The 24516-nt window shown below is 43.0% G+C and overlaps 1 protein-coding gene across 4 annotated transcripts in view; it reads left to right on the top strand.

The window, feature by feature from the left end:
- The window catches only part of LOC309362284 (ubiquitin carboxyl-terminal hydrolase 12-like), a 49153-nt gene extending 25570 nt beyond the window's left edge, over nt 1-23583 (top strand). For 3 of the 4 annotated variants that reach the window (XM_081897923.1, XM_081897920.1, XM_081897922.1), the window contains 6 exons: nt 1202-1416; nt 5867-5943; nt 8691-8774; nt 10292-10489; nt 14077-14155; nt 21235-23583. In XM_081897923.1, coding sequence (XP_081754049.1) covers nt 1219-1416; nt 5867-5943; nt 8691-8774; nt 10292-10489; nt 14077-14155; nt 21235-21336 — 738 coding nt within the window. In that variant the 5' untranslated portion in view covers nt 1202-1218 and the 3' untranslated portion in view covers nt 21337-23583. The remainder of the gene's footprint in view (nt 1-1201; nt 1417-5866; nt 5944-8690; nt 8775-10291; nt 10490-14076; nt 14156-21234) is intronic. The other variant, XM_081897921.1, reaches the window with a different exon arrangement.
- The last annotated feature ends 933 nt before the right edge of the window (nt 23584-24516 follow it).

Here is a 24516-nt window from a genome sequence, read left to right as displayed (position 1 = left end):
TAAAACAATTTACAATAACAAAAAGAAATCTGTAAGAAAGAATGGGACAGAAAAGGCCAAAAACAGCAGAGTGATGTGAGGTTTGTTGGGGCCCTAATCTTATTGCAGGAGAGAAGAAGCCACTCGCCAGTTCACTCCAGTGTGCTTTGTTATTCACCCCTCCCAATGCACACCCACAATAAAACATAAGTTAGAACTGTTTATAACTATTTATAATTTAGATCCTGCTGAGATCAATGGGACAAGATGGCCAAGGCTTAGTCCCTCATTGAAATAAATGGGACTTTAGTGCAGCTGCTTTAGCCTGGATCCTGCCCATTACCTGGATATTTGAGATGGGAAATTAGCTGCTGATATGGCACTTGTTGACAAGTGCTGAAATTTATGATCCTGAAGGGATGGCATGAATGTACATATCCAGTGTTGAAAGAGTGGTTAATGGAAGTCTGGAAAATTAAAATGATGCCAAAATTAACTAAATTAAGAGATAACAGCCAACAGATAGCAACTTCTAATAGTTTGTTCCCTTTTACTAATTTTGTGAACAATAGCGTACAGCCTGGATATTGAATGCTGAAACAGGGGAGTGTGTTTTCAAGAGGCATTTAAAAGTAACTACTGTGTCCACCACCTTATGCCCTTGGGAGGGTGTCCAGAAGGTTTGTGCCCGTACTAAGAAGACCCATTCCCTAGGTGTCATAGGGCAGCATCCCAGAGGCTTCAGTATAGCCAGCAAGGCTTTGTCTGAAGATCTTATCCATTGGCCAGGAATGTCTGAGGGGAAGTGGTATGCTAGGTATCCTGCTTCTAAGTTCTTTAAGACTTTATATGCCTTAGTACTGGGAATCTCCATAGTGGATCTGCACTTTCTCTACTAGATCTAATATATGCGTATAAAAATACATGCAGCAATCAATCCAGCTTAGTTTAAAAGCGCTCTGTGCCTCAGTCAGTCAGCTGTGTCTTACCTAAGCCTTGTGTCCATTGTCAGTCTCTAAATAACTCTCCAGACTTAATGAGGCAGAGTGGAGCACCAATATCATGTGGCACGATTAAGAGGAACAGTATTACGCAGTGCATTTCACCCCCTTCTGCCCCACCATACTTCATCTTGGAAGTAACTGAAACTGTACGCTACGAGTGACCTAACAGCATTTTAATCGCACTTCCTTTTGTTTGTCTTGCACATCTTCATTGCCAGAACTCTTCAACAACACCATGCAACAGGACGCACATGAATTACTGAACTACCTGCTGAACAGGATTGCTGACTTACTACGAGATGAGAAGCAGCAGGAAAAGCAAAATGGCAAGCTGCGGAATAGAAGCAAAGGGGAGAAGATGGACCGCACTTGGGTCCATGAAATCTTCCAGGGGACACTAACCAATGAAACCAGATGTCTTACCTGTGAATCTGTATGTTTTTGTTCTTTAAATCCCCCAAAGCTCTTCCTTATCCAACAATAAGCCATTAGAGTATGTTGGTTCACTGATTTCAGTGGGCCTACTCAGAGTATGACTTCTTTTCTTTTTGTTCATTTCTGTCCTGCCTTTCCTTCAATGAGCTCAAGGTGGTATACGTGGTTCCCCTTCCCAGTTTTATCCTCACAACAACCCTGGTAGGTTAGGCTGAGGGACTATAACTGGACTAAAGTCACCCAGTGACCACTCTCCCTTGGTGAGGTGTGATTCAGACTTATGCTACCACCTCCTGTGCATGCCTGTTTTTCACTTCTTGGTTCCTCATGATCACAGAGGAGGGGTTTTTATTGTGTCTTGTTTGCAATAATTTACTCTGTTATGGGATACCAGACAGAAGGGGCACAAGGTCCCACAATGATGTAGGAAAGCAGTTTTGCAAGAAGTGTGATGTATCAGTATTGGATCAGAGGTGAAGAACCTCATCGGGGGAGTGGGGGCAATTCTGGCCCTCCAGGCTTCTCCATCTGGTCCTTAGAACTCTTCCTAGGCCACATCCATTACCATACTTGCTTCTCACCATCCTTGAGTGTTTTTGCTTTGCTAGAATGTGTCCTAGCATGCTTGCCTGATGAATGCTAGAAATTCACATCTGCCTTCTTCACCTCTGGCACCACCCACCAGTGCCGTGTGGCCCCCAGAAGGTTGCCCAAATAGAATATGGCCCTCAGGCTGAAAAACATTCTCCATCCCTGTGGTAAATGCTGGGGAGTCTAGTATGGTGATAACTTTGGTCTTACCTGTTTTATTACATTTTAAGTGTGCTCTTCATTCATTCTGGATCCCATAATGGGAGGCAAATAATATTTAAACAAAACAATTGCTACATCTAACCAATAAAACACAGTTTAAATAAAACAAGGAACACAGCAGCCGCCAAAAAAATTAAAAGAAAAGTGTCAAGCAAACTTTCTTTGCAATGGCCATTAACTACACAGAGACCTTGAACAATCAGATAACTCCAAAAGCTTGGGAGGATGAGTGATTTTTTAAAAAGCAGGTTCCAGAAGCCCAGCAACACCAGGACCATCAAGCTAGGTGATTGGTGGCACGTCTCAGGTATTCCAGCAAAGGCCTTGTATATTTAGCTTCATGGCTAGTATGCTAACAAAATGAAAAAATGAGTCAAATAAGAAGATATGAATATGTTGACTACTTGGGGGGGGGAATCTAAGGCAATCCACACCATACATTTAAAGCACATTTCATGCCTATGAACTCCCCGCGAAGAAGCTTGGAAAATGCCATTTGTTAATGGTGCTTTGTATTTCAGATCTGTTAAGAGTAAACCACAGCTCCCAGGATTCTGGGAACTGAGAGCCATGTGCTTTAATGTGTGGTGTGGATGTCACCTGTCTAAGATAACCAGGGGAGATTTAAGGTGAGTTCCCCATAGATTGAAGGAGTAGAGCAGCCTTCACCACAGCCTGATACCTTGTTGATGTTTTGGATTGCAGCTCCTATCATCCCTGATGGGAATTGTAGTTCAAAATATCTGGGGGGCACCAGGCGGGCAAAGGCTGGAGTAGACAAATGGCTGTAAGCCATGGCAGCTATATGGAACAGTCAGTGTTATCAGTTTTGCTGGTTTTTGCCACCGTACTTTAGACTTTCTTGATACATCTGCCTTATCACTCTTGGAAACTGGTTTGAAGTTAAAATATACTTCACTTGATCCAGTAGGGCTCTTCTTAAGATGCATTTCAGTCTGAAGAAGATTGAAATAGGAACCAGTTAAGTCAGCCAGCCATTAATTTGCATCGTTTCCTGGAACAAATCCAGTCAATCAGCATGTCCTGCATCCAAGGAACTACATGACTTGCTTTGGATGTGTTTCTCAAAGAGTCCCTTCTGCTATATGGTGAATTGGCTTTGAAAACAAGAGATGAGCTTCCAAAGCAGTGTGTGTGTGCCCGCGCGCATGCGCACGTGTGTGGGGCTCTGAAAATAGCTCTCTAGATCCTGACCTATTTCGGAAAAGTAAAGTCCTAAGCAGAGGGGGGAATCTCGAGTGGGCTTTTAAACTTAATGTGCTTTAAAAATAGCATTGGTTTTGATACCTGCTCCATTCTAAAGGGATCTTCTCAGCCGACATGGCGCAGGTTGTGAAAATTTGGTTCTGCGGCAATTGCCTGTCGCCAATGCAAGGCTTTCCAAAGGCCAAACTAAATATAACCCCACTCACATAATTAACAGTTGTGTGAATGGTTTGTTTTTTAAAATATAAATAGCAATCACAGGTGAGCTGAATTCAGAGCCAATCAAGGGAGTAGTGGGGAGGGGTTTAAACCTGAACATGCCCAGCTGCAGTCCCTGTCTGGATTGGATGGGGGAAGTTGCACATGCCTTTGCACTGGAAAGAAGGCTTCTATTTGCACCACTGGAATTGCTGATTGGACAAATAGTGTTCTGCTTAGTTTGTCATTTTATATGGGGAGGTGTTCTGAGTGGATGAAACTACATGTAGCCTGCAGCTGCCCCTTATTTTGAGAAGAGGCTGAGCAGCTATCTGGAAGATTCGGGACACATAAAAGGAAGTATTCCTATGCAGTGCATAGTTAAACTATGGAACTCACTCACACAGGAGGCGGTGATCATCACCAGCCTGGATGAGTTTAAAAGAGGAATAGACAGTTTCATGGAGGAGAGGCCTATTGATGGCTATTAGCCATGATGGCTGTGCTCTACTTTCATAGATAGAGGTAGCAATGCTTCTGAATACCAGCTGCTGGAAGACACAGGAGGCGATGTGCTCTCGTGCTTAGATCCTGCCTGCTGGTTTCTCACAAGAATCTTGTCCGGCCACTGTGAGAATAGGATGCTGGACTAGATGGGTTCCTGGCCTGATCCAGCAAGCTCCTCTTAAGCTCTTATCTTCAGCAGTCTTCAACCTTTTCAGACCTGAAACCTTTAACTCCAACCAGCAATGTGAACCTTAGACTGGAACCCATTTGCAGCTTCCCATTGTGGCTACACAGATTCCTCTGGGAAGCCCACATTAGGCCGTGAGGGCAATAGCCCGCCTCCTGGTTTGTTTGTTTGTTTGTTTGAGCACCAGATTTAAAATACAATAGCTTCTGAACATGGAAGTTTTATTACAGCAGGGGAGGGGAACTAGTCAGGGATGAAGGGAGTTGACGTCCAGCAATTGATCCAACATGTCCACCAGTATATGAAGAGAGGCAATAAGAGGCAGCATGGGGCTCAGCATTGATTCTTTAGCATCATTTAATTATTCCTTGTCTTTATTTCTCACTGCAGACATACCAGTTTGACGGTCATTCCTTCTCTGCAGGAAAACCCTAGGAATTGTAGTGTGGGGGCAGGGGAGCAAACTACAATCCCTGGGGTTTGCAGGGGGCAGGGGGAGTTATGTCACATAATTTTGTTGTCTGTTTCTTCCTTGCCTTCCTTTCTTCCCTGCCTTTCTGTTTATCTCTTTAAAAAAAAGGATGAAAAAATTAATAAAAAAAACAAATGTTAGTGGAACTGGTATGCCCCTACTGAGGTCAGGTCATGACTAATTTGGGGGTTGCAACCCATTAATAGAAAGCCAGTGGTCCATAGCTGCCTTCCTCAGTCTAATGCCCTCCAGATGTTTGAGATTACAAATTCTGTCAGCCCCAGTCAGTATCTGGAGGCTGTCAAGTTGGGGAAAGCTGATCTATAGCATATGAATCTGCATTATAAGCTGTGCTATTGATTTATGAGTGCGAGAGGATGCTGCGTGTCAAATGATGCTTGACTGCATGAGATCAAAGAACCGTGTCCATCATTCACTGCAGTATTGCCAAGGATTCTTGGGTACTCCTGTTTGGTTCTCCCCTTCCTACCACTTTTCATTGCTTCTGTGGCCACCCCTACTCATACTTCCATTTGAGTATAAGCAATCCTGTGCGGGGGTTCTGCGTGCATTGGCGGAGCTTGCATAAGCCTGCTTGCCCCCGCTCTGTCCCTTTGCATGATGTTTTTGTGGTGTTTGGGGGCTACCTCCAGGTTTGGCAGTGTGCAATTGGTTTGGCAGTGTGCGTGATTGCACATTATTCCGACATGCCTAAACCGGAAGTTGCCTGTATTAAAGATGTCTTCTTTCTTAAACTTGAAACATGACTACTAACCATGGTGGCTGTGCTGTGCCTCCACAGTCAGAAGCAGTGATGCTTTTGAATAGCAGTTGCCGGAAACTGCAAGAGGGGAGTGTGCTTTTGTGCTCACATCCTGTTTGTAGATTTCCCACAGACACTTGGTTTGCCATTGTGAGAACAGGATGCTGGACTAGATGGACCAGTGGTCTGATCCAGTAGACTTTTCTTACGTTTTAGCATTTCTAAACTTGCTTATTTTTATTCCATTTACCCTGCCTCTTTTTTTCTTTTTTCTTTTCAAGGTTAGCAGCAAAGATGAGGACTTTCTGGACCTTTCAATTGATGTGGAACAAAATACATCAATAACACACTGTTTGAGGTATTTTTTTTTTAAAAAAACCCAAACACCTCAAGAGCTTCCCAGATAGGCACTTGTGTAATGCTGTCAATATACGACACTTTACAGGAGCCTTTTGCTAACCTCTGGATCATAGAATCCTAGAATTGAAGAGTTAGAAGGGACCCCAAGGGTCTAAGCCAATCCCTTGCAGTGCAGGATTTATAGCTTAAAAATCCCTGGCAGGTGACAATCCAACCGCTGTTTAGAAACCGCCAGTGATGTTTTGGCGATGGTTGTGCTCGCTGGAGTTGATGGGAGTCATAGTCCAAAATGTTTGGAGGTCACCATGAATACTGTTTTACTGAGAGATGTCATTAAAAAGTTGTATCCTTCCCCAAGGAACATATCCTCTAAATTTTGACAGATGGGTGGAGTGGGGAGAAAAGCCAGAGTCCGCATAGCAAGCATGTTAGTGACTTGTGCAAGTCAGTTATTATTCTTATTGCATTAATTTAATTTCTATACTTCCCTATATCTGAAGGTCTCAGGGTGGTTCACATAAAATATCAAATACATAAAATCAAAACAAAACCAACAACCCAATAAAAAAACAAAAGCCCCAAAGAGCCAGCATTTTTAAAAAGGGTATAGGATGTAGATCAAGTCAGACAAAGGCCTGGTTGAAAAGGAACATTTTTGCCTGGCCCCTAAAGGTGTATAGTGAAGGCACCAGGCGAACTTCCCTGCGGAGAGCATTCCATAGACGGGGAGCCACTGCAGAGAAGGCTCATTCTCGTGTTGCCACCCTCCTGACCTCTGGCAGAGGAGGGACTTGAAGAAGGACCTCAGTGGATGATCTCAGGGTCCGGGTAGGTTCATATGGGAAGAGGCAGTCCTTGAGGTAGTTTGGTAGTTCACCATACCTCAGCCAGTGTGATGTATCAGCAGAGCATACAGAGCCCCAGCAGAATCTTCAGAGATTTCCTGCTCCCAGCAGAACAGCTTCCAGAGTCCCCAGGTACAAAGCAAAGTGAAACAGTACTATCTTCTAAATAAAGTTCTTCTGGGCTTTGAAGTAAAGATAACGTGTACAGATAAATCCGCTAGCACTGCCACCATGTAAAAACCACAGCCTCTTTTCTTGACTCTCACAGATTCAGAGTTGGATCCTGACAGCATCAGGACAGAACATGGACCTCAGGACATACACAAGACATACTGAAAGCTAGAGATTATTATACCCATCTCTGCACCTACCGATGGGAGGGTGAATGACTCAGCACCCTTATCTCAGAGCATCCAGACTTAGGGGATGTGCTTCCTCCAGACATGAGCCCAAGCACTGTCATTTAACCCATTGTTCACATCACACCAATGAAGGGAAGAAAACGAGCAAGTTCACTTATGCTAGAAATGGGAAGCCTTGAGAACATAGGAAGTCACCTGGGGCTCCTTTGGAAGGAAGGGCAGGATATCAGTTCAGTCAATCAGGTAATCATCTGCCTTCTACTGAGTTGAGTAACAGGGCTGGACATGAATGCGACAGCACTCTGTGGTTTCCAGCATTCCACCCTAACCCTAACCCTCATCCAACACATTATCGCCTGTGCAGAGTAGTAGTGGTTTTCCACAGATCTTATTTCTCAGCTCTCATTGGAGTTGCTGGGCTTTGAGTTACAAGTTCCCTATCCCTGTGGTGCAGAAATGCGAGGAATGGAGCCTTAGGAACATGTGACAGAATAAATCATGTGACAGAGGAAGCTTCAGCCTCATCCTGCCGGCTGTCCAGTTTGTGGGCCGGATGGGATGTGAATTTTCTCCCATGAACCTGAGTTTCCTATAGTATAAATAAAAAACAGTTTTATTTATCTCATAAAATTTATACACTGTTTGATTGTAAAACATACAATGTGCTTTACAAAACAAAACAAAAAAAATATGAAAAGGAATTAACAACAATAATTTAAAACTTTCAAAAAATTAAAATTATGAATAAATTCAAAACAAAACTTGCACCACCTTTCTAAATATCTAGGTAGGCTTGTCTAAATAAAAGTGTTTCTGGCAGGTGCCAAAAAGAGTACGGTGCAGGCGCCTGCCTGATATCAATAGGCAGGGAGTTCCAAAATGGAGATGCTGCCACATTAAAAGATTTTAATGTATTTTTAATCTTTGTTGGAAGCTGCCCAGAGTGGCTGGGGAAACCCAGTTTGATGGTGGGGTATAAATAATAAATTATTATTATTATTATTATTATTATTATTATTATTATTATTATTAAGTGCTTACAAATGCGGAGCAGGTATTAATGTGGCACCTGAAACAGTGCCAGTTCCACCAATTGAAATGGTTGAGTGGGTGTAAATGGGGTAAGGCACTCTCATAGGTAAACTGCTCCCCAGTATGAGGTATGAGCAAACAGGAGTTCTTGGTTGGTGATGAAACGCCTGAATGTGCTAACTCAGTGGTTGCCAATTGGTGGTCCATGTAACCCACCCAGGGGGCCTGTGGCACATACCCGTCAGTTGTCCGGAACATCCTGTTTTGGGGGGCTGTGCTCTTGTGTGGGTAACATGACTTGCACAGGAGCAAGGTGCAGAAGACTCACATCCTGGTTTTGCACTGGGACTCATTGAGTGCTGTTCACATAACAAAAACTATGACAGAGATACCAACATTTTCAAAAGTAGGGGATCCATGGCTTTGGCTTTTGAAAAATGGGATTCGCAGTACTTGGCTAATTGCCCTAACTGCCCTAACTCTGATTTAACTTCCCATTTTTACAGGAAATTCAGTAATTCTGAGACTCTGTGCAGTGATCAAAAATACTACTGTGAGCAGTGTCGCAGCAAACAGGAAGCGCAAAAGAGGTAAGCCTAAAAGCTATTGGTTGTTGCATTTTTATGTCACTTTCCCTCCAATCTGCTCAAGGCAGTAGGCATGGTTCTCCATCCCCTTTTGTTCTTACAATAGCCTTGTGTGGTAGATTAGGATAAGAAAAAGTGATAGAAAAGTCCATTCGGAATCTGAACCTGTGTCTTCCTTTGTCCAGCACTTTAATCATTAAACCACCCTGGTTCTCAATAAAAATAAGATAGGTTGGTTACAGTTTTCTTTTGTTTGAATTAGGGACAATACATTATTTAGAGAGCCAGGTGTGTCTGCTGAAATACTATGAGTACAGAAAAACACCAAACATGATATTGCATGTTTACTGCTTTGGTGGTGGTGGCGGTGGTGGTGGGAACTCTCCATGCTACAAAGCAGCACTTATTTCAAAGCAACTGCAGTTTGGAACAATTTGTATTCCCTAGACTTTCTGTCGCTGAACCCCCCTTTTTTTGCTTGCTTGTGGGGTGCCCCACTTTTGTGATGGATGTCTTGAAACTATGCCTGCTGAAGTCTCAGGTGGTGGAAGGATGACTAAACTAAGTTTCCAGTAGTCGGGCATTGGTTGAGGGTGCACTGAAGAAGCTCTGTGCATCACTTTCAGAATCTGAATCAATTGTTCAAACCTGTTTTATAAAAGGTGATGAATGATTTATGCAAAATAAGAGACTGAACTCAGCAAGTTGCAGAATTCAGCAGGCACAAAACTTCGTATTCTTGATGCAGATTGTTTGAAGGTTTACATGTGGAGGCTGCGACCCTGATAAGCTTCATCCTGTGTGACTTATGTAAAAGAAAGCTGTCATGTCTCAATACAAAGCAGGAACATATTTTGTGTTTTGAAGCAGAGCCAATCAAATATCTTCTGTTCAATATTTTCTCCTTTTGGAAAATGCCGACTGATAACCTGCAAAAACAAATTAAAGCCATCTGACTTGGATGGTTGGGTAAGAGTAAGTGTTACCACTTTTGCCTCCTACTTTTCTCACGGATACAGGAGAAAATCAATTGTTCTTATTTCTTAGTCAATAGCAGCCAGAGCCAAAAGGCAGAGTTCATTCTTTCTTCTGCTTTCCTTGTTGTGATGAGAGACGGATGCTTTTGGGCCATATAAGTAGTTGCTTTGAGTCCAGATGCTCCATAATGCTCTTTCTCAGCCTTCACCAACCTTGTGCCCTCTAGATATTTGCACTCCAGCTTCCATCAACCTCAGCCAGCACAAGAGGGCTTGTAGGCTGAGGCTGATGAGAGTTGTAGTTCAAAACATCTAGAGAGCAGCAGGTTGGCAAACAGCCGCACTGATTCTTCCCAATGCTGCACAAAAGAGGTACTGAGTAATGTTTCAGATTTGCTAATAATGAAAAAGCTATCCATTTATTTGAATAACTTACCATGTTTACTGTTTTAAACAAGCTTTCTTAGAATTCAGAGTGATTTCATAAAATGGATTCCACCCTCCACCATCTCATTCTCTTTTGGTCTTATTTTGTGGACCTAGGATGCGAGTGAAAAAGTTGCCCATGATTCTTTCTCTGCACTTGAAAAGATTCAAATACATAGACCATCTGCATCGATATACCAAACTTTCCTACCGTGTAATCTTTCCTTTGGAGCTTCGACTCTTCAACACTTCAGGAGATGCTTCAAACCCAGATAGGATGTATGATCTTGTGGCTGTAGTTATTCATTGTGGCAGGTAAACTATGAGAGATCACATGCATACCATGTGATATAGCATTTGCTATGTATTTGGGGGGAATATTTGTCTGTTCTCTGTCTGTTTGGAGACGTTCTGCTTGTAGGCTTCCCATAAGCGTTTGCTTGGCCGCTGTAGGAACAGGTGCTGGACTGCATGAGTCTTTGGTCTGCTCAAGCTTTCTCTTACTTCAGGGGTGGGGAGAATGTGGCCCTCCATATGTTGCGGAACTACAGATTCAAGATAATTCGCCTGTGATAATTGGTTCCCTGATCATGTTGGCTGGGAGTTGTGGTCCAGCAATACCTGGAGGAACACAAGAGTGTCTTGCATGTTCTCTATTACAAGCCTTCTCTCAAAACATTCACCTCTCTTCTCTTGTGCAAAGTAGTCCCCCTCTTGTTCATTCTGCTTCTGCTCTTTGGTACCTGTCTTCACCAGCTGATGGCACTTCCCATAGGATGGTCTACCCTCAGAATTATGGAGTCTGGTGGATTCCTGAATGCTCTGGGGGATTTCCCAGCTGACATGTTGAGACTCTCATCACACTGTGGAATGGTGATGTATGTGGAGCCATCAGCATGATCTCTCCTGAGTGTACTCACCATTGCTGTGGAGCACATAGGTTGTCTTTGTACTCTAGTGACCTGCATGTCTGAGGATGAAGACCAGCTTGAAGAAGTGTGGTTGACCACCTACCCCCTTGACCATATTGGCTTCTTAAAGTTGGCCATAGTAGATGGACTGGGTGGGTCCAGGGAGTGATCAGTGCTTCATTTGAGGAGGGAGAGGTACCACCCACTCTGAACTTCCTTAGAACCTCCCTCTACCTGGAAGTGTTAAGCAACCATTAAAAAGGTAAAGGACCCCTGACAGTTAAGTCCAGTTGCGGACGACTCTAGGGTTGCGGTGCTCATCTCGCTTTACTGGCTGAGGGAGCCAGCGTTTGTCTGCAGACAGTTTTTCTGGGTCATGTGGCCAGCATGACTATGCCACTTCTGAAAAAACCAGAGCAGTGCATGGAAATGCTGTTTACCTTCCCTCCGGGGCGGTACTTGTTTACAAATATCACTTTTTGGGACAAGGGTACTTGAGAGGGTGGTGTTGGTCCAGCTTCAGGCATGCTTTGAGGAGACTGAATATCTGGATCCATTTCTGTCTTGCTCTGAAACTGCCTCAGTTGCCCTGTTTGGTGACATTGTTGATGGATTGGCTTAAGTGAGACTTGAGCACACTGTACTTCAATAGTTTTGCTCATATCTTCAGGGGCATTTCCACAAAGTAACTATGGGAAGCTACTATTTTGACACTGTGGGAGCTTTCCTGCGATATCTTGCAGGGTTCTTGCAGGGATATGTGGATGACACCCATCGCTATCTGTCTCTCCCATCTGAGTCAGGAGAGGTGGCTGAGGTGCTATATTGGTGTTTGGAGGTATTGGTGGGTTAGATGTGGACCAAGAAATAGAAACTATCCTGAAAAGACAGAGATGTTATGTGTTCCAAGTTCTCAAGTCAAGGACATGGGAAGATGGCTTGCTCTGGACAGGGTTGCACTTCCGTGGAAGGAGCAGGTCTGTAGCTTGGGTGTACTGCTGGATTCAACATTATCACTTGAGGCTCAGATGGCCTCAGTGACTAGGAATGCTTACTTCCAGCTGTGGCTGGTTTGCCAACTACAGCCCCTTCTAGACAGCGATGACTTAACCACTGTACTCCATGCTCTGGTAACTTCCAGATTGGATTATTCCAACATGCCCTTAAAGACAACTCAGAAACTTCATCTGGTTCACAATGCTCCAGCCAGATTACTGGCTGGGCTTCCCTGTTCTAACACAGCTGCATTGGCTGCAGGTTTATTTCTAGGCATAGTTCAATGGGCTCACACTAGTGTTTGAAATACTAATTGACTTAGGCACCAAATGACCCCCTCCTTCCCTACAGACTCACTCCGGGCGTAAAATCAGCAGAATACCTGGTAGTTCGTCTTGGTAGTTCTACTGCCCTCAGAAGTTTGGGGTGGCGGTTGTATCCCTGCAGAGGGCATCACCTCTGGCAACCCCTAAGTTGTGGAATTTCAGATTTCAGGAAATGTGAAAGAGGCACCTCTTTGCTATGGCTTGAGAAGTATGTTTTCAGGATGCACACTAATCCTGTGCTTGTAGTTTGTTTTAACTGTTTTTAATACTGATTTTTAGAATTGTTGTCACCCACCCTGGGCCCTGCTAGTGAAGGGCAAGTAATAAATGTGGTTGTGATACTAGTAATAATAATAAGTCTGCATCTCAGAGAGTAGCTCACTAGGGAATTGCTGCTCATGACTGCAGGTGACAGATGACTGATAACTATTTTATATGTTACAGTAGCTTAATGTGTTCCATCTCATTTGTACAATCAAGGAAGAGTTCTCAAGTTGTTTTTAAAAAGCAAAAAACTATTGTTGGATTTCCCCCACTCCCTGCCGCCCCCTACAGTAATTTAAGACATTTGCTTGATGCGCGCACAAATTATACATGAATTAATGTTTTCGACTGATCGTTTAGAAATGCTGAGTTATTTGTAGAAGCCAGGTGTAGGCTGCTCCCATCTTCTCTGAAAAGGAAATTGAAATAAAATCTATTATTGGAACAATGAAATTATTTAAAGCAGTATAGTTTGACCAAATGTTTTTAAAGGTTTATATTTTCATGGAGTCAGCGCCACCTGGTGAGAATTCATCAGCACCGAGTTAACAAGGATAGCCAATTAAAAATGGCAAAAGGGAGCATTGCCTGCACATAGGAGGCTACCTTAGACATATTCAGAATGTTGGTCAGTCTAGCTTAGTGGTGGCTGCACTATCTGGCAGTGGCTCAGGAGTTCCTCTCAGCCCTGCCTGGAGATGCTGGGGGTTGAGTCAGGGGCCAGCAGCATCCAAAGCATGTGTGCTGCTCTTGAGTCACACGGCCCTTTCCCAAATAACAGTAAATGCCAATGAGAAGGGTTGCAGCCTAACCTCTACCCTGACTAGTTTGCCATGCACATGATATGTTTTCGTTTGGAGGGCTGTTCAGTCTTGTGAACCGCCATCTGCTTGAAGTGGTAGAGCACAGACACAGATTCCCAGGTTGCTAAGAATTAGGCCTACATTGCTGTGTGGATCCTGTATTCGCACACACTTTTTAAAAAACCTGTAGGTTTCAGTGACAACCATTAATTTATGATATTAATATACCACCTGTCTGACTGGGTTGCCCTAGCCACTCTGGGTGACACCCAACAAATTAAAACAACACAGTAAAACATAAAACATTAAAAACTTCCCTATACAGGGCTGCCTTCAGATGTCTTCTAGACGTTGTATAGTTGTTTATTTATTTGACATCTGATGGGAGGGCGTTCCACAGGGCGGGTGCCACTTCTGAGAAGGCCCTCTGCCTGGTTCCCCATAACCTCACTTCTCACAGGGAGGGAACCGTCAGAAGGCCCTCAGAGCTGGCCCTCAGTGTCCAATGGAGGTGGAAATGTTCCTTCAGGGCACTGAGGTATACACGGTTAAAGGTGTTCAGGGCTTTAAAGATCAGCACCAACGTTTTCGTTTTGTTCCAGTGGTCCAAACCGTGGACATTACATCACCATTGTGAAGAGTCATGGTTTTTGGTTGCTGTTTGACGATGATATTGTAGAGGTAGGTCTATATATTATGCCAACTTCTCACACTCTGGTGATAACTCTCACGGTGTCTTGGATGTAAGTCATTGTCACAACACATTATTTAGGTGTTTAACCTTGACTAGTGAAAAGTGAGCTGCTTTTACCAGTCCCGTAAACACTTTTGGTGGTTGGTTATTTTGCTGTTGTTTTCTCATTCTTTGCCACTGATGGTCACAAAAGATTAAGGGTTCAAAGGGGGGGGGGAAGAGTCTTAAGAGATCTGCCACCAGGTGCTTTTGCATAGCCACATTTGCAGAAGTCCTGGATGGGCTTCATAAGTAAGCAAAGAGCAGGATGGGGAAGGGAAGGAGAAGGGAGGCAAAAATTAATAAAGTTCCATCTTGAAGGTTGGGGTTCAGTGCAGGTCCTGGAACAACTGAAGTCAACTGATATAGGTGCCCTGACTTGAAGGTGGTTGATATTGAAAAGTGATTAAATTATTACACTCTGTTGGTTGCCTTGTTAAAGGCAACAGCATGATTTCAAACGTCTCTTCTAACCATGGTGTGCAAACCCACTTCAAAGCATGTGTTCAATCTCTCATTTACAAAGGAATTGTGACTTGCATTTAAAATGGTTTACATAGATGCACAGTAGTGCAAAATCCCGGTTAAATATCCAGAATAAAAGAGGATGATCACCCTGGAGTGGGAGAAAGGGAGGGACTGTTTCGTTCCTGTCCAGTTCCAGATTTGCCAACCAGAGTACCCATGTTACATCTGCACTGGACAAAATTGATCCCATTTACTGTCCACTGTCTAGATCAGCTGTTCTCAACCTGTGGGTCCCCAGCTGTTGTTGTACTACAACTCCCATCATCCCTGACCACTGGTCATGCTGGCTAGGATTGATGAGAGTTGTAGTCCAACAACATCTGGGGACCCACAGGTTGAGAAACACTGGTCTAGATCATGTTTTCTCTTCCCTGTTTGATTGGAGCAACATCTGTTGATGTCTAGACATAGCAGTCAATGGGTCAGAGTGCTGTCACTATTCACTGCTTTCCACCGGAGAGACAAAGGAGGCCATTTAGAAAAGACACTCTGAGTCAACACTGAACTTGTACTTCTAAGTTTCAAGGCTATGAAGATGTAACTTTTCCAAAAATACAGTATTGATCCTGCAGTATTCTTGATATTAGGGCAAGGAACATAAGGGTGTTGGTTGCCATGAGACTGATGTGTTTTCACTTCCAGAAGCCAATAGTTTCGCCAGCAGCGTCAAAGTGTTTATCAGATTGTGAAAAATAGCTGCGGAAACGGGAAGAAGTTGTTTTCATGCCCTGGCTATTTTTTCTTAAGAACCGTTGTTGAAAGGACTGGCAATGAAAATTGGAACCCATTTCCTTTTCAGTTCTTAGTCTGAAAGATTTTTTCATGTGTGGAGAAAGTTCTGTTTGTTTAAAGGAAAATATATTGCAACCAAGCTGTGTGGTTAATTAAGTGGCTTATTGTTGGGTGGGGAGGGGAGCCCTCCGCAATTTAGCCACTGGTCAGGGTTATGGGACCCTCAGGTTTCCCCTATCAGTTCTTCATTTTTATTACAGAATTGGTAATCAGCTGGTTGGTTGATGGGTTGTGGAAAGGTCTTCTCCCAGGGACCACAGTGTATTCTAGATCTGATGCCTATAACCCCATAGAGACAGAGCTTAGCCTCCTTTCTTTTCTCTTATATGGGTCTGGCTCCATTATCATTCCAGGACACATCTTCCACATCTTCCATCAAGCCATAAATACAGTGTGTACCCTTTCCTTTGCCGTGGCACCTGCCTACCTATCTTGGGTTCCCCATTGACATTTGTGGCATGGGTTGCTGTCAGTCTAGTGTCCTGGGGCTAGGTTGGTTTCTGAGGTTTCCACTGGGGTGAGTCATCAGATCACTCTGGAGGACAGCTGTTCTTGCTCTTTTTTCTTTTAGAAATGGAATTCTGTGTCTACAGGTATTCTTTGTCAGTGTTATAGTTTCTGTTAGGGTGTCGTTGGCAAGCCTTGGTGCTCTAGGGTCACCATCTGGATCCTGCTCCACATTGAAAGTGGCAAATGCCTGGATGGGATGGAAGAATCCTCCCACCACTGCCTGTATGAGTCCTCAGAATCCCAGTTTCTCACCCCAGATTTATGTGTCACCAAATCAGTAACTGCAGCTGCTGTTTTATTGATGGCTACATATCCATCCAAGATCTGAGTTGGTCTCTGCTGGATTGCATTGAAATAGCTTGTATCCAGCTCCCCCAGTACTACTATAGCTGGGCTCCTGAACCACTTTTCATAGGAATCCTTACCTTCGTATCAAACAGGTAGGGGTTCAATGGATCTCTTGAACCATTAGCCTCTGCTAGTGCATTTAAAGTCCCAGGAGACCTACCATGACTTTTCCACAGCCTTACTGCCCATGTGAGCCAGAAGACTGTTCATTTTGTCAGTGGCTCTATTTCCCTGGTTAGGGCCTGGATCTGAGTAGCTGTCATTGGCTTAATTCGAGTAATGACTTCTTGTTGCTGTATTATGAGCCCTGTGTTGGCTCATCTTTTCCCAGCTGCCTTTTCTGTTTTTCTTTGTGATGTTCTGTGAGTGCTCTCAATTTTTATTTAATCATCTTCTCCCTTTTTCTCCCTAGTAACTTGCCTCCCAGCACCTGCTAGTATCTCCTGACGTGACTTGTCTGATTCCTCCTGAATTTGTTGGATGGCTTATATCATATCCTCTGCTACCCAGTTGATTCTGTTAAATCAGACATTGGTATCAGTTGCCTGCCTTCCACCATTACTCAGGACATTGAGAGCCTGGTTATGCCTTCTGCTGTTTTTGTCCAGTTTTTGACTTGTTTTTGCTTTGGCTCAACAGGAGGTTGGCAAGGGTCTGAATCACAGGTCTGCTCCTGTGGTGTAGTCATTGCAAGTCCCAAATGCCCATATCCCTTTTCACCTTCATATACAAACATTTCAAAGAATCATAGAAGTGTCACCTTGTACAACCCCTGCAATGCAGGAATCACAGCTACAGTATCCCTAGCAGAATGGCCATCCAACATTTATTTAAAAACCTCCATGGAAGGAGAACCGACCACCTTCCGAGGGAGTCTGTTCAACTGAACAGCTCTTAATGTTAGAAAGTTCTTCATAAGGTTTAGTCAGAATTTCATTCCGTGTTAATTTTAATCTATTGGTTTGGGTCCTACCCTCTGGAGCAGCAGAAAACCAGCTCATTCCATCTTCCACATTACAACCCTTAAGATATTTGAAGACTGCTATCATACCCTCTCTCAATCTCCTCTCCTGCCGGCTAAACATACACAACTCCCTCAACCGTTCCTCATAAGGCTTGGTTTCCAGACCTTTTGTTATCTTGGTTGCCTCCTCTGCACACCTTCCAGCTTGTCAATATCCTCCTTATACGGTGGTGCCCAGAACTGGTTGGTGAGATCCGACTGTGCCTTTGGGTCCTAATATGTCTAATAAAGAATAGTGTTGGCTATGAGAAACAGTGCTCCCAAGTTTATTTAACACATCTTTTAAGAATATAAAACCTCAATATTGGTGGTACTTATTAATACAACATAGATTTGGGCAGAAATGGAAACCCCAGTTTGGCAGCCATGGGGTTTGATGAAAAGATGGGGCCACCATCACATCCATGGGTCTGCCTCTTGTGCTAGGGCAGAAGGCAGGGAACGGGGCAGGTAGACAAAATGCTGTGAACCTGAAGCTGGCACGGTTTTTTAGTCCCAGATGAGTCTTGATTGTATCATGTGCTGCTCTGGGTCCTGTGCATCCCAGGCTAACTCAGGCCCTTCACACACCTTGTTTCTGGGGTTTCCAGCCATCCATTTGCCCAATCCAGCCCATCCCATTGCAAAAAAGGGGGGCTGTTGGATTGTATCCATCAAACCCAAAATCTACTTTTGCACTGTAGATTAATACTAACAGTTTTCTTTATATTTTTGGGTTTTTGCCAATAATTGCCAGTTTCTGAAGAACTGTGCTAGCTATGATAAGTTAAATGTCTGCTTATTTTTTAGCTATACATCCAAATGTTACCTTCCATTACTGTATGGGCCTTATCAATGAAATGGACTTAGCACTGGTGATAAATCCTCCTGTGGCGAAGTCTCCTCCTCCAGACTCCCCTCTTCTACCGCCACAGGCAGCTGTCTCACCGGTTCCACAGAACCACACAAATCACTGGCCCTCCCCTTAGATTATCCTTCCCACCTCCCTCCTCTGCCCACACATGCCCCCACTCCTCGGGCTCCTGCCCATCGCTGGCATGGAGAATCTAAAGGAAAGCATTTCCTTTAACATTTTCAAATATTTTTAAATTAAATTGTAATAACAAGCAGGTTACAGGAAAAAACACATGAAAGTAAAATCAGTTTTTTGTTTGTTTTTTAAAAAAGAAAAGATAAGCTGTCACAATGCCAGTAAGTAACTACAGGGTAGAATTAATGCAATTTACTGTTGATAACACTGGGCAACAATTTTTTACTTTTTGAATGTTGTCTAGATTTCTTCAACTGATTTAGGATATTTTTGCACTGCTGAATCAGGAAATGGCATCCGTTTCTCTCCATCAGGTCAGGTTTTCTGTAAACTGAATGGTGGGCATTGATAAAGGTAAGTACACGTAAATTGCATGTTGCTTCACCATTTTTCAAACTTCAGGGCTTGAACTTCTGTTTCTTGGAACTCCTGGAATGCTCAGCGGCACGGAGGTCTCTCTTCAGAGTCGAACAGTAGTCAGCCATCATGACTGCGTCCCAGCGACCCTGATACCTGGTCTCCATCTCTTTCATGTCCTGATGGAATCTCTCCCCCTGCTCGTCACTCATTGAACCCAGGTTCTCAGGGAACCGGTCCATATATGAAAATAGGTAGTGCATCTTTGACACTCATGTTGCAGCCCAGGTTTCTGAAAGCAGTCAGCATGTTGTTGACAAGTTCTGCATAGTTTCTGGCCTTATTGTTGCCAAGAAAGTTCTTCACTACCAGAACAAATGCCTTCCACGCTTCCAGTTCCACTTTGTTCATTGAGTTTCCGAACTCTGGATCTCTGATGAGCTGACGGATCTGAGGACTGTCAAAGATGCCAGCTTTCAACTTCTCCATGGTCAATCCTGGAAAAGCCTGGCACAAGTAAATGAAGAAGTCACCATCCTTGTCCAGAGCCTTGGTGAACTGCTTGATTAAGCCGAGCTTGATGTGCAGCGGTGGGAAGAGTATTCTGTCTCTGTCCACCAGAAGGTCATTGATGATGTTCCCTTCTTTGCAAGGCACCAATTCCTCCCGCACAGGCCAGTCCTTCTTCATGTAACGCTGAGCACGGTCCCTACTATCCCACATGCACAGAAAACATGGGTACTTGATGAAGCCAGACTGTTGTCCCAACAAAAAGTTCACCATCTTCAGGTCAACACAAATAAACAACTTATGCTGATCATAACCAATTTTCTCCAGCACGTACTTCACCGCTTCATAGTTCTCCTTCAGTGTACTCGAGTGAGCCAGGGGTATAGAGGCAAACTGGTTGCTGTTGTGTAGCAGAACACATTTCAGTGATCGCTTGCTGCTGTCAATGAACAGTCTCCAATCTTTGGGTTCGTACTGTGGCACTCCAAGCTTGAGCAGAAGCTGCGCAATATCTGCACAGTACACCAAGTCCTTCACTTCCGAGAAAAAACGGAGGTACTCTTGATGCCTGTTGCGGAAGAAGCTGATGCGAGCACTGTCAGAGAGGAGGTTTTTCCCCTCCTGGATGCCAACAGTTCGGCAGAGTCCTTTGACAAGCTGAGGTCGTGAACTAGATCATTCAACTCCTTTTGGGAAAATGGATGTGGAGCATCATCTTCAAGAACCACTTCTTCTTCTTCATGTCCTTCAACACTGGAGGCATCTTTGTCACTAATGTCAGGAAGTTCTCTGAAGATAGGCACTGGAATTTCATCACAATGAGCTACAGGACGACGTGCTGATTGAAGATCAGGATACTTCGTGGGGTGGCTGCCCCATTAACGTAGTTTAGATCCCCCAACTTTATGCTTTGCTGGACCAATTTATGGAAGATTTCGAGGTTTTATGACTTCAAACTGATCCCTTTTCGACATAATCACCCAGAACTATCGGACCTGAATACTTCTTGTCATTAAAATAATCATTTCCAATCAAAACAATTATTTGACAAGGCATTTTACCTCCACCAACTTCTTCTAAAATGCTCCAGAAAAGTACATGTGAACAAAAATGTAAGAAAAGACATGTGGCCATAGCTCAAAAACCTGACCTGATAGAGCAAAACCAATGTGGTTTTTGGATTCAGCGCATCAGATTCATCCTAAATCAGCTGAAAAAACGCAGACAACATTGTTGTTGACCAGTGTAATAGACCATCTTAAGAGGGAAAGGATGCATGGACTCTAATTACAAAGAGTTCCATAGCCTAAAGCAAAATACAGTGGTACCTTGGGTTACATAAGCTTCAGGTTACAGACGCTTCAGGTTACAGACTCCGCTAACCCAGAAATAGTACCTTGGGTTAAGAACTTTGCTTCAGGATGAGAACAGAAATTGTGCGGCAGCAGCAGGAGGCCCCATTAGCTAAAGTGGTACCTCAGGTTAAGAATAGTTTCAGGTTAAGAACAGACCTCCGGAACGAATTAAGTTCTTAACCCGAGGTACCACTGTAGCTTTTCTAAGATGATTTTCTAAGTTTCTATAGAAATTGAAAGCTTTTATATTTTAAAATGAGCCCCCTTTTTAATTAAAGTCCTGCTTGATTAATCAGTGGTACCTTTTTAGGCTAGGAAATATTTGTTTTTGAACAATTTTTGTCCTTCTGTAGTATACTTAGAGGTAATGTGTGGCTAATAATCCAAATTAAATAGCTGGTTGCATAATCCGTGAATTTTCCAAGTCTTTTAATTCTGATGCAGTCTCTCTGTGACCACCACCACCTCCCAGAAATATTTTGCTGAATTTAAGGGGGGGGGACACTAAGTGAGATTCAGCAGATAGTGATGTTATTTCCCCCTCCTTAATCTTCTTGTTGTCTTAAATTGCAGAAAATCGATGCTAAAGCAATTGAAGAATTCTATGGATTAACATCGGACGGTTCCAAAAACTCAGAATCTGCATATATCCTCTTCTATGAATCAAGGCACTAAGGCAGTGCACCCTGAAGCATCTTGCATGTTTTCAGAAAAGGAATCAAGCCCCTGCTCAGATAGGACATTGTAGCAATAGTAAAATCAATACCTCATCATTGCCATAGGACCACAGGACGTCACCAGGACATAAACTGGGACATTTTCTCAAGGACGACAACTGCCATTAGCAAGAAGGCATCTTGCTTTGGATTTCTTTCTGGGATATTTTATACTTGTTGTCTTCCCAAATCTGTGTTACCTCTATTTGAAATATGCCTGCTTGAACATTCAAGAACCAAGGAAATATTTTCTTGCTTTTCAGTAGTATTATACAGTTAGTTCATCATTCAGGGTTGATGGCCTGAGACTGTCCCTTGGTTTCTATTTCTCCTGTTTTTTTCTGTATTCTAGCAGAATGATTTCAGTCTTCAGCGTCAGCTCAAGACCTGTTTTAGGGTGTGAGTTGCAGAAAGTTGCTGACTGCTGTTGGTGGCCCAAAACAGGATTGCTGCCAGATTAAATTGTATTGGAAATATCATGCCTTTAATTCTGTGTGTGGCAAGAGAAAAAGAAAAAAAGTTGTTCCTATAGTGTTGTGAATTTCCTTAAAGGGTAGCATTTTGATTTCAGACAACACTATTCTTCGTCTTCATTTATCCCCACTTTGTTCCCCCCCCCAAATCTTATTGAAATGTTATTTTTATGTGCTTTATAATGTATTCTCTACTCAAAGCCGCAATATTGCAGAATCTAAGGGAGCAAAAAGTAGATGGAAGTCTTTGAGGACCTGTAAGATGAATTGATTGTATTTCTTGGAGCTCTTATATAAGCCAAAAGTGCCCTCTACTGAAAATAGATATATTTGTTGTTTGTTTCACCGTATAACAAACTCTACAGACACAAACAAAAAGGCAGTTTTTGGAATGAATCTACATTCTATAAATACCTATTAAGAGGCAACTCTAATTCTGAGAATTAATGAACAAATCATCCTTGTTTTGCAAACAGCGGGAGTTTACGAAGAAATAACTGAGGTCAACATGTACCGATGCCTTGAGAAGTAGCCAATTTAAGCTGCGGACCATGTATAATTGCCCAGTTCTCGATTGGCTGCTGCTTCAACAGAAAAACAAGGCTGTCTCATGAAGACTGAATTTCACTTAGTGTCTGTTTACCAGATCTGCTGCCCCTGTTTATCCTGCCACCTGAATTGGTCACCACTGTGCCTCCTGGGTCGGGTGGTCCAGGATCCAGTGACCAGTTTTGGCTATGGGGAGTCTTTGTTGTGCCTAAATTGACATTCCCACCTGAAATGGCTTCCCAGCATGTTCAGGTGGAGGGGAGACACTTTGAGCAGTCCTCTAAAAACATCAGGATTGCCTCCATTGTAGCAATGGGAAACATGTGCAGCAGCTCCTTGTAAGCGTTAGAGCACATGGAACTCTGTACTGGGACACATGAGTGGAAGTGGAGATTCAGCCTTCCATTTGGTTGTAACATTAAAGCCGCCTCTGCTTGTCCCAAAGCAGCCCTCCGTATCATGCTCACTGTCAAGGAGGAGGAGATCTACTTAATTGCAATTCCATAACTTGTGCTCTGGTTCTCCCCCCCCCCAAAAAAACCCCCCAACAACAACCATTATGTACAAACATCACGTCACATTTTCTTAATGTCTTCTTACGCAGTTGTCTCCCCGGCAGAATTCTGCTAGCAACAAATTCTGCAATTAAAAACGGACAAACTGTCAGGTTTCAGCATTCACACTTCAACCACTTCAGGGAGAAAACTGATGTTGCCTAATATATTAATGCCAAAATATGCAAAAGTAATCTTTTCTTCAGAGGTTGTCATCACTAATAAAATAAGTCTTTGACAACTGGCTCTTGATAATGCACTACAAGTGAATGTTCTCTTGGCTAGAAATCCACCCGTAAAGACCCAAAATGGGGCCGTTAAGCAAAGCCTGTCATCTTGTAGGTCTTCAGAGGAAGGTCACAGGTATGAAGGCACTCACTAAACAGCAAATGGCAGAGTAATGTAGGAGAACATAAGGCAGAACATAGGACCACCCACTTCTATTTTGTATAATTGGTGATAAACCTTTTACAAATAAAATGCCTTGTAAGAAATAGAAAATATTAAGAGATATATATACTGTAGATTAAAAGTGCACTTTTGCTACAGTTACTATTGTGAAGAGAGTGGTTTGATGCTGCTTCTGTATAATTAAATGACTGCCGAAATGTTTCCAATAAAAGATTGAGCATGGTGAAGGTGAAATGCCTCAAATGTATGTGCGTTGTTGCTGTTTTTAAATTGAATTTAAATGCTAGACTAGGGGATATGTTTATTCCATTTCTATCCTCTGAAAGGTGGTATGTGTGGTCTGCTTGTGTTGAGATAAAGTGACTCATGCCAGTTATATATTTTTATTTATTTATTTAGCACAATGTGTGTATTGCTTACCTGTAAATAAAATTTGTAAGTGGTTGACAAAACGGCAAAACAAAAGTATAGATTAAAATTAGCAAAGGTGAAAGCCGTTTTTTAAAATTAGAAATTAAAGCTCATGGCAGCTTTTATGTGTCTGGGTAGGTTTGCCCAAACAGAGATTTTAGTATGTGCCAAAACAGATATAACAAAGGTGCCTGACTGATGCCAGTACAAGATATATGTTATAGTTCAGAATATCTGGAGTGTTCCATGCTGATTACCCTTGTTTGTTATAACAAACAAGGTAATGTTGGTAATATAGCCATATAGCCAAGGTATGTTGGTAATATAGCCATATTGCATATGAGAGAGCTAGAAGTAAGATTTGAAATGGAAGCTTCCTGGTTCACAGCTCAGCCTCTTAGAAGGCATGTTCAGGCCTGGCATTAGCACATAATACTTCAGTAGGCAAGTGTAAGGGCAACTTGTAGTGCCCACTGCACTGATGCCGGGATTTGGTTTCTCCCCTTAGGGAAGTCTAGCCTGAAATGGCTCTCCCCACCTTTGAAAGCCACCATGGGTTGTCAAACAAAAAACTTTACATTGACTATTTATTTCTCCAAAACTTCATGCTGAATGTTGAATAGCCTTGGTGAGCAACTGTCCTTGTGACAACAGTCTCATCTCTGTGTGTCTGTAATAAGAGTTTTATGTTCAACCCGTTTCTTTGCACATAACTTCTATTAAGAGCACGGGTTTTGATTA

The sequence above is a fragment of the Podarcis melisellensis genome, assembly GCF_964234715.1.
Source record: "Podarcis melisellensis genome assembly, chromosome: Z".
Lineage (NCBI taxonomy): Eukaryota > Metazoa > Chordata > Lepidosauria > Squamata > Lacertidae > Podarcis > Podarcis melisellensis.
Note: the sequence above shows the minus strand (reverse complement) of the source record. Positions and strands in the feature narration are given on the sequence as shown.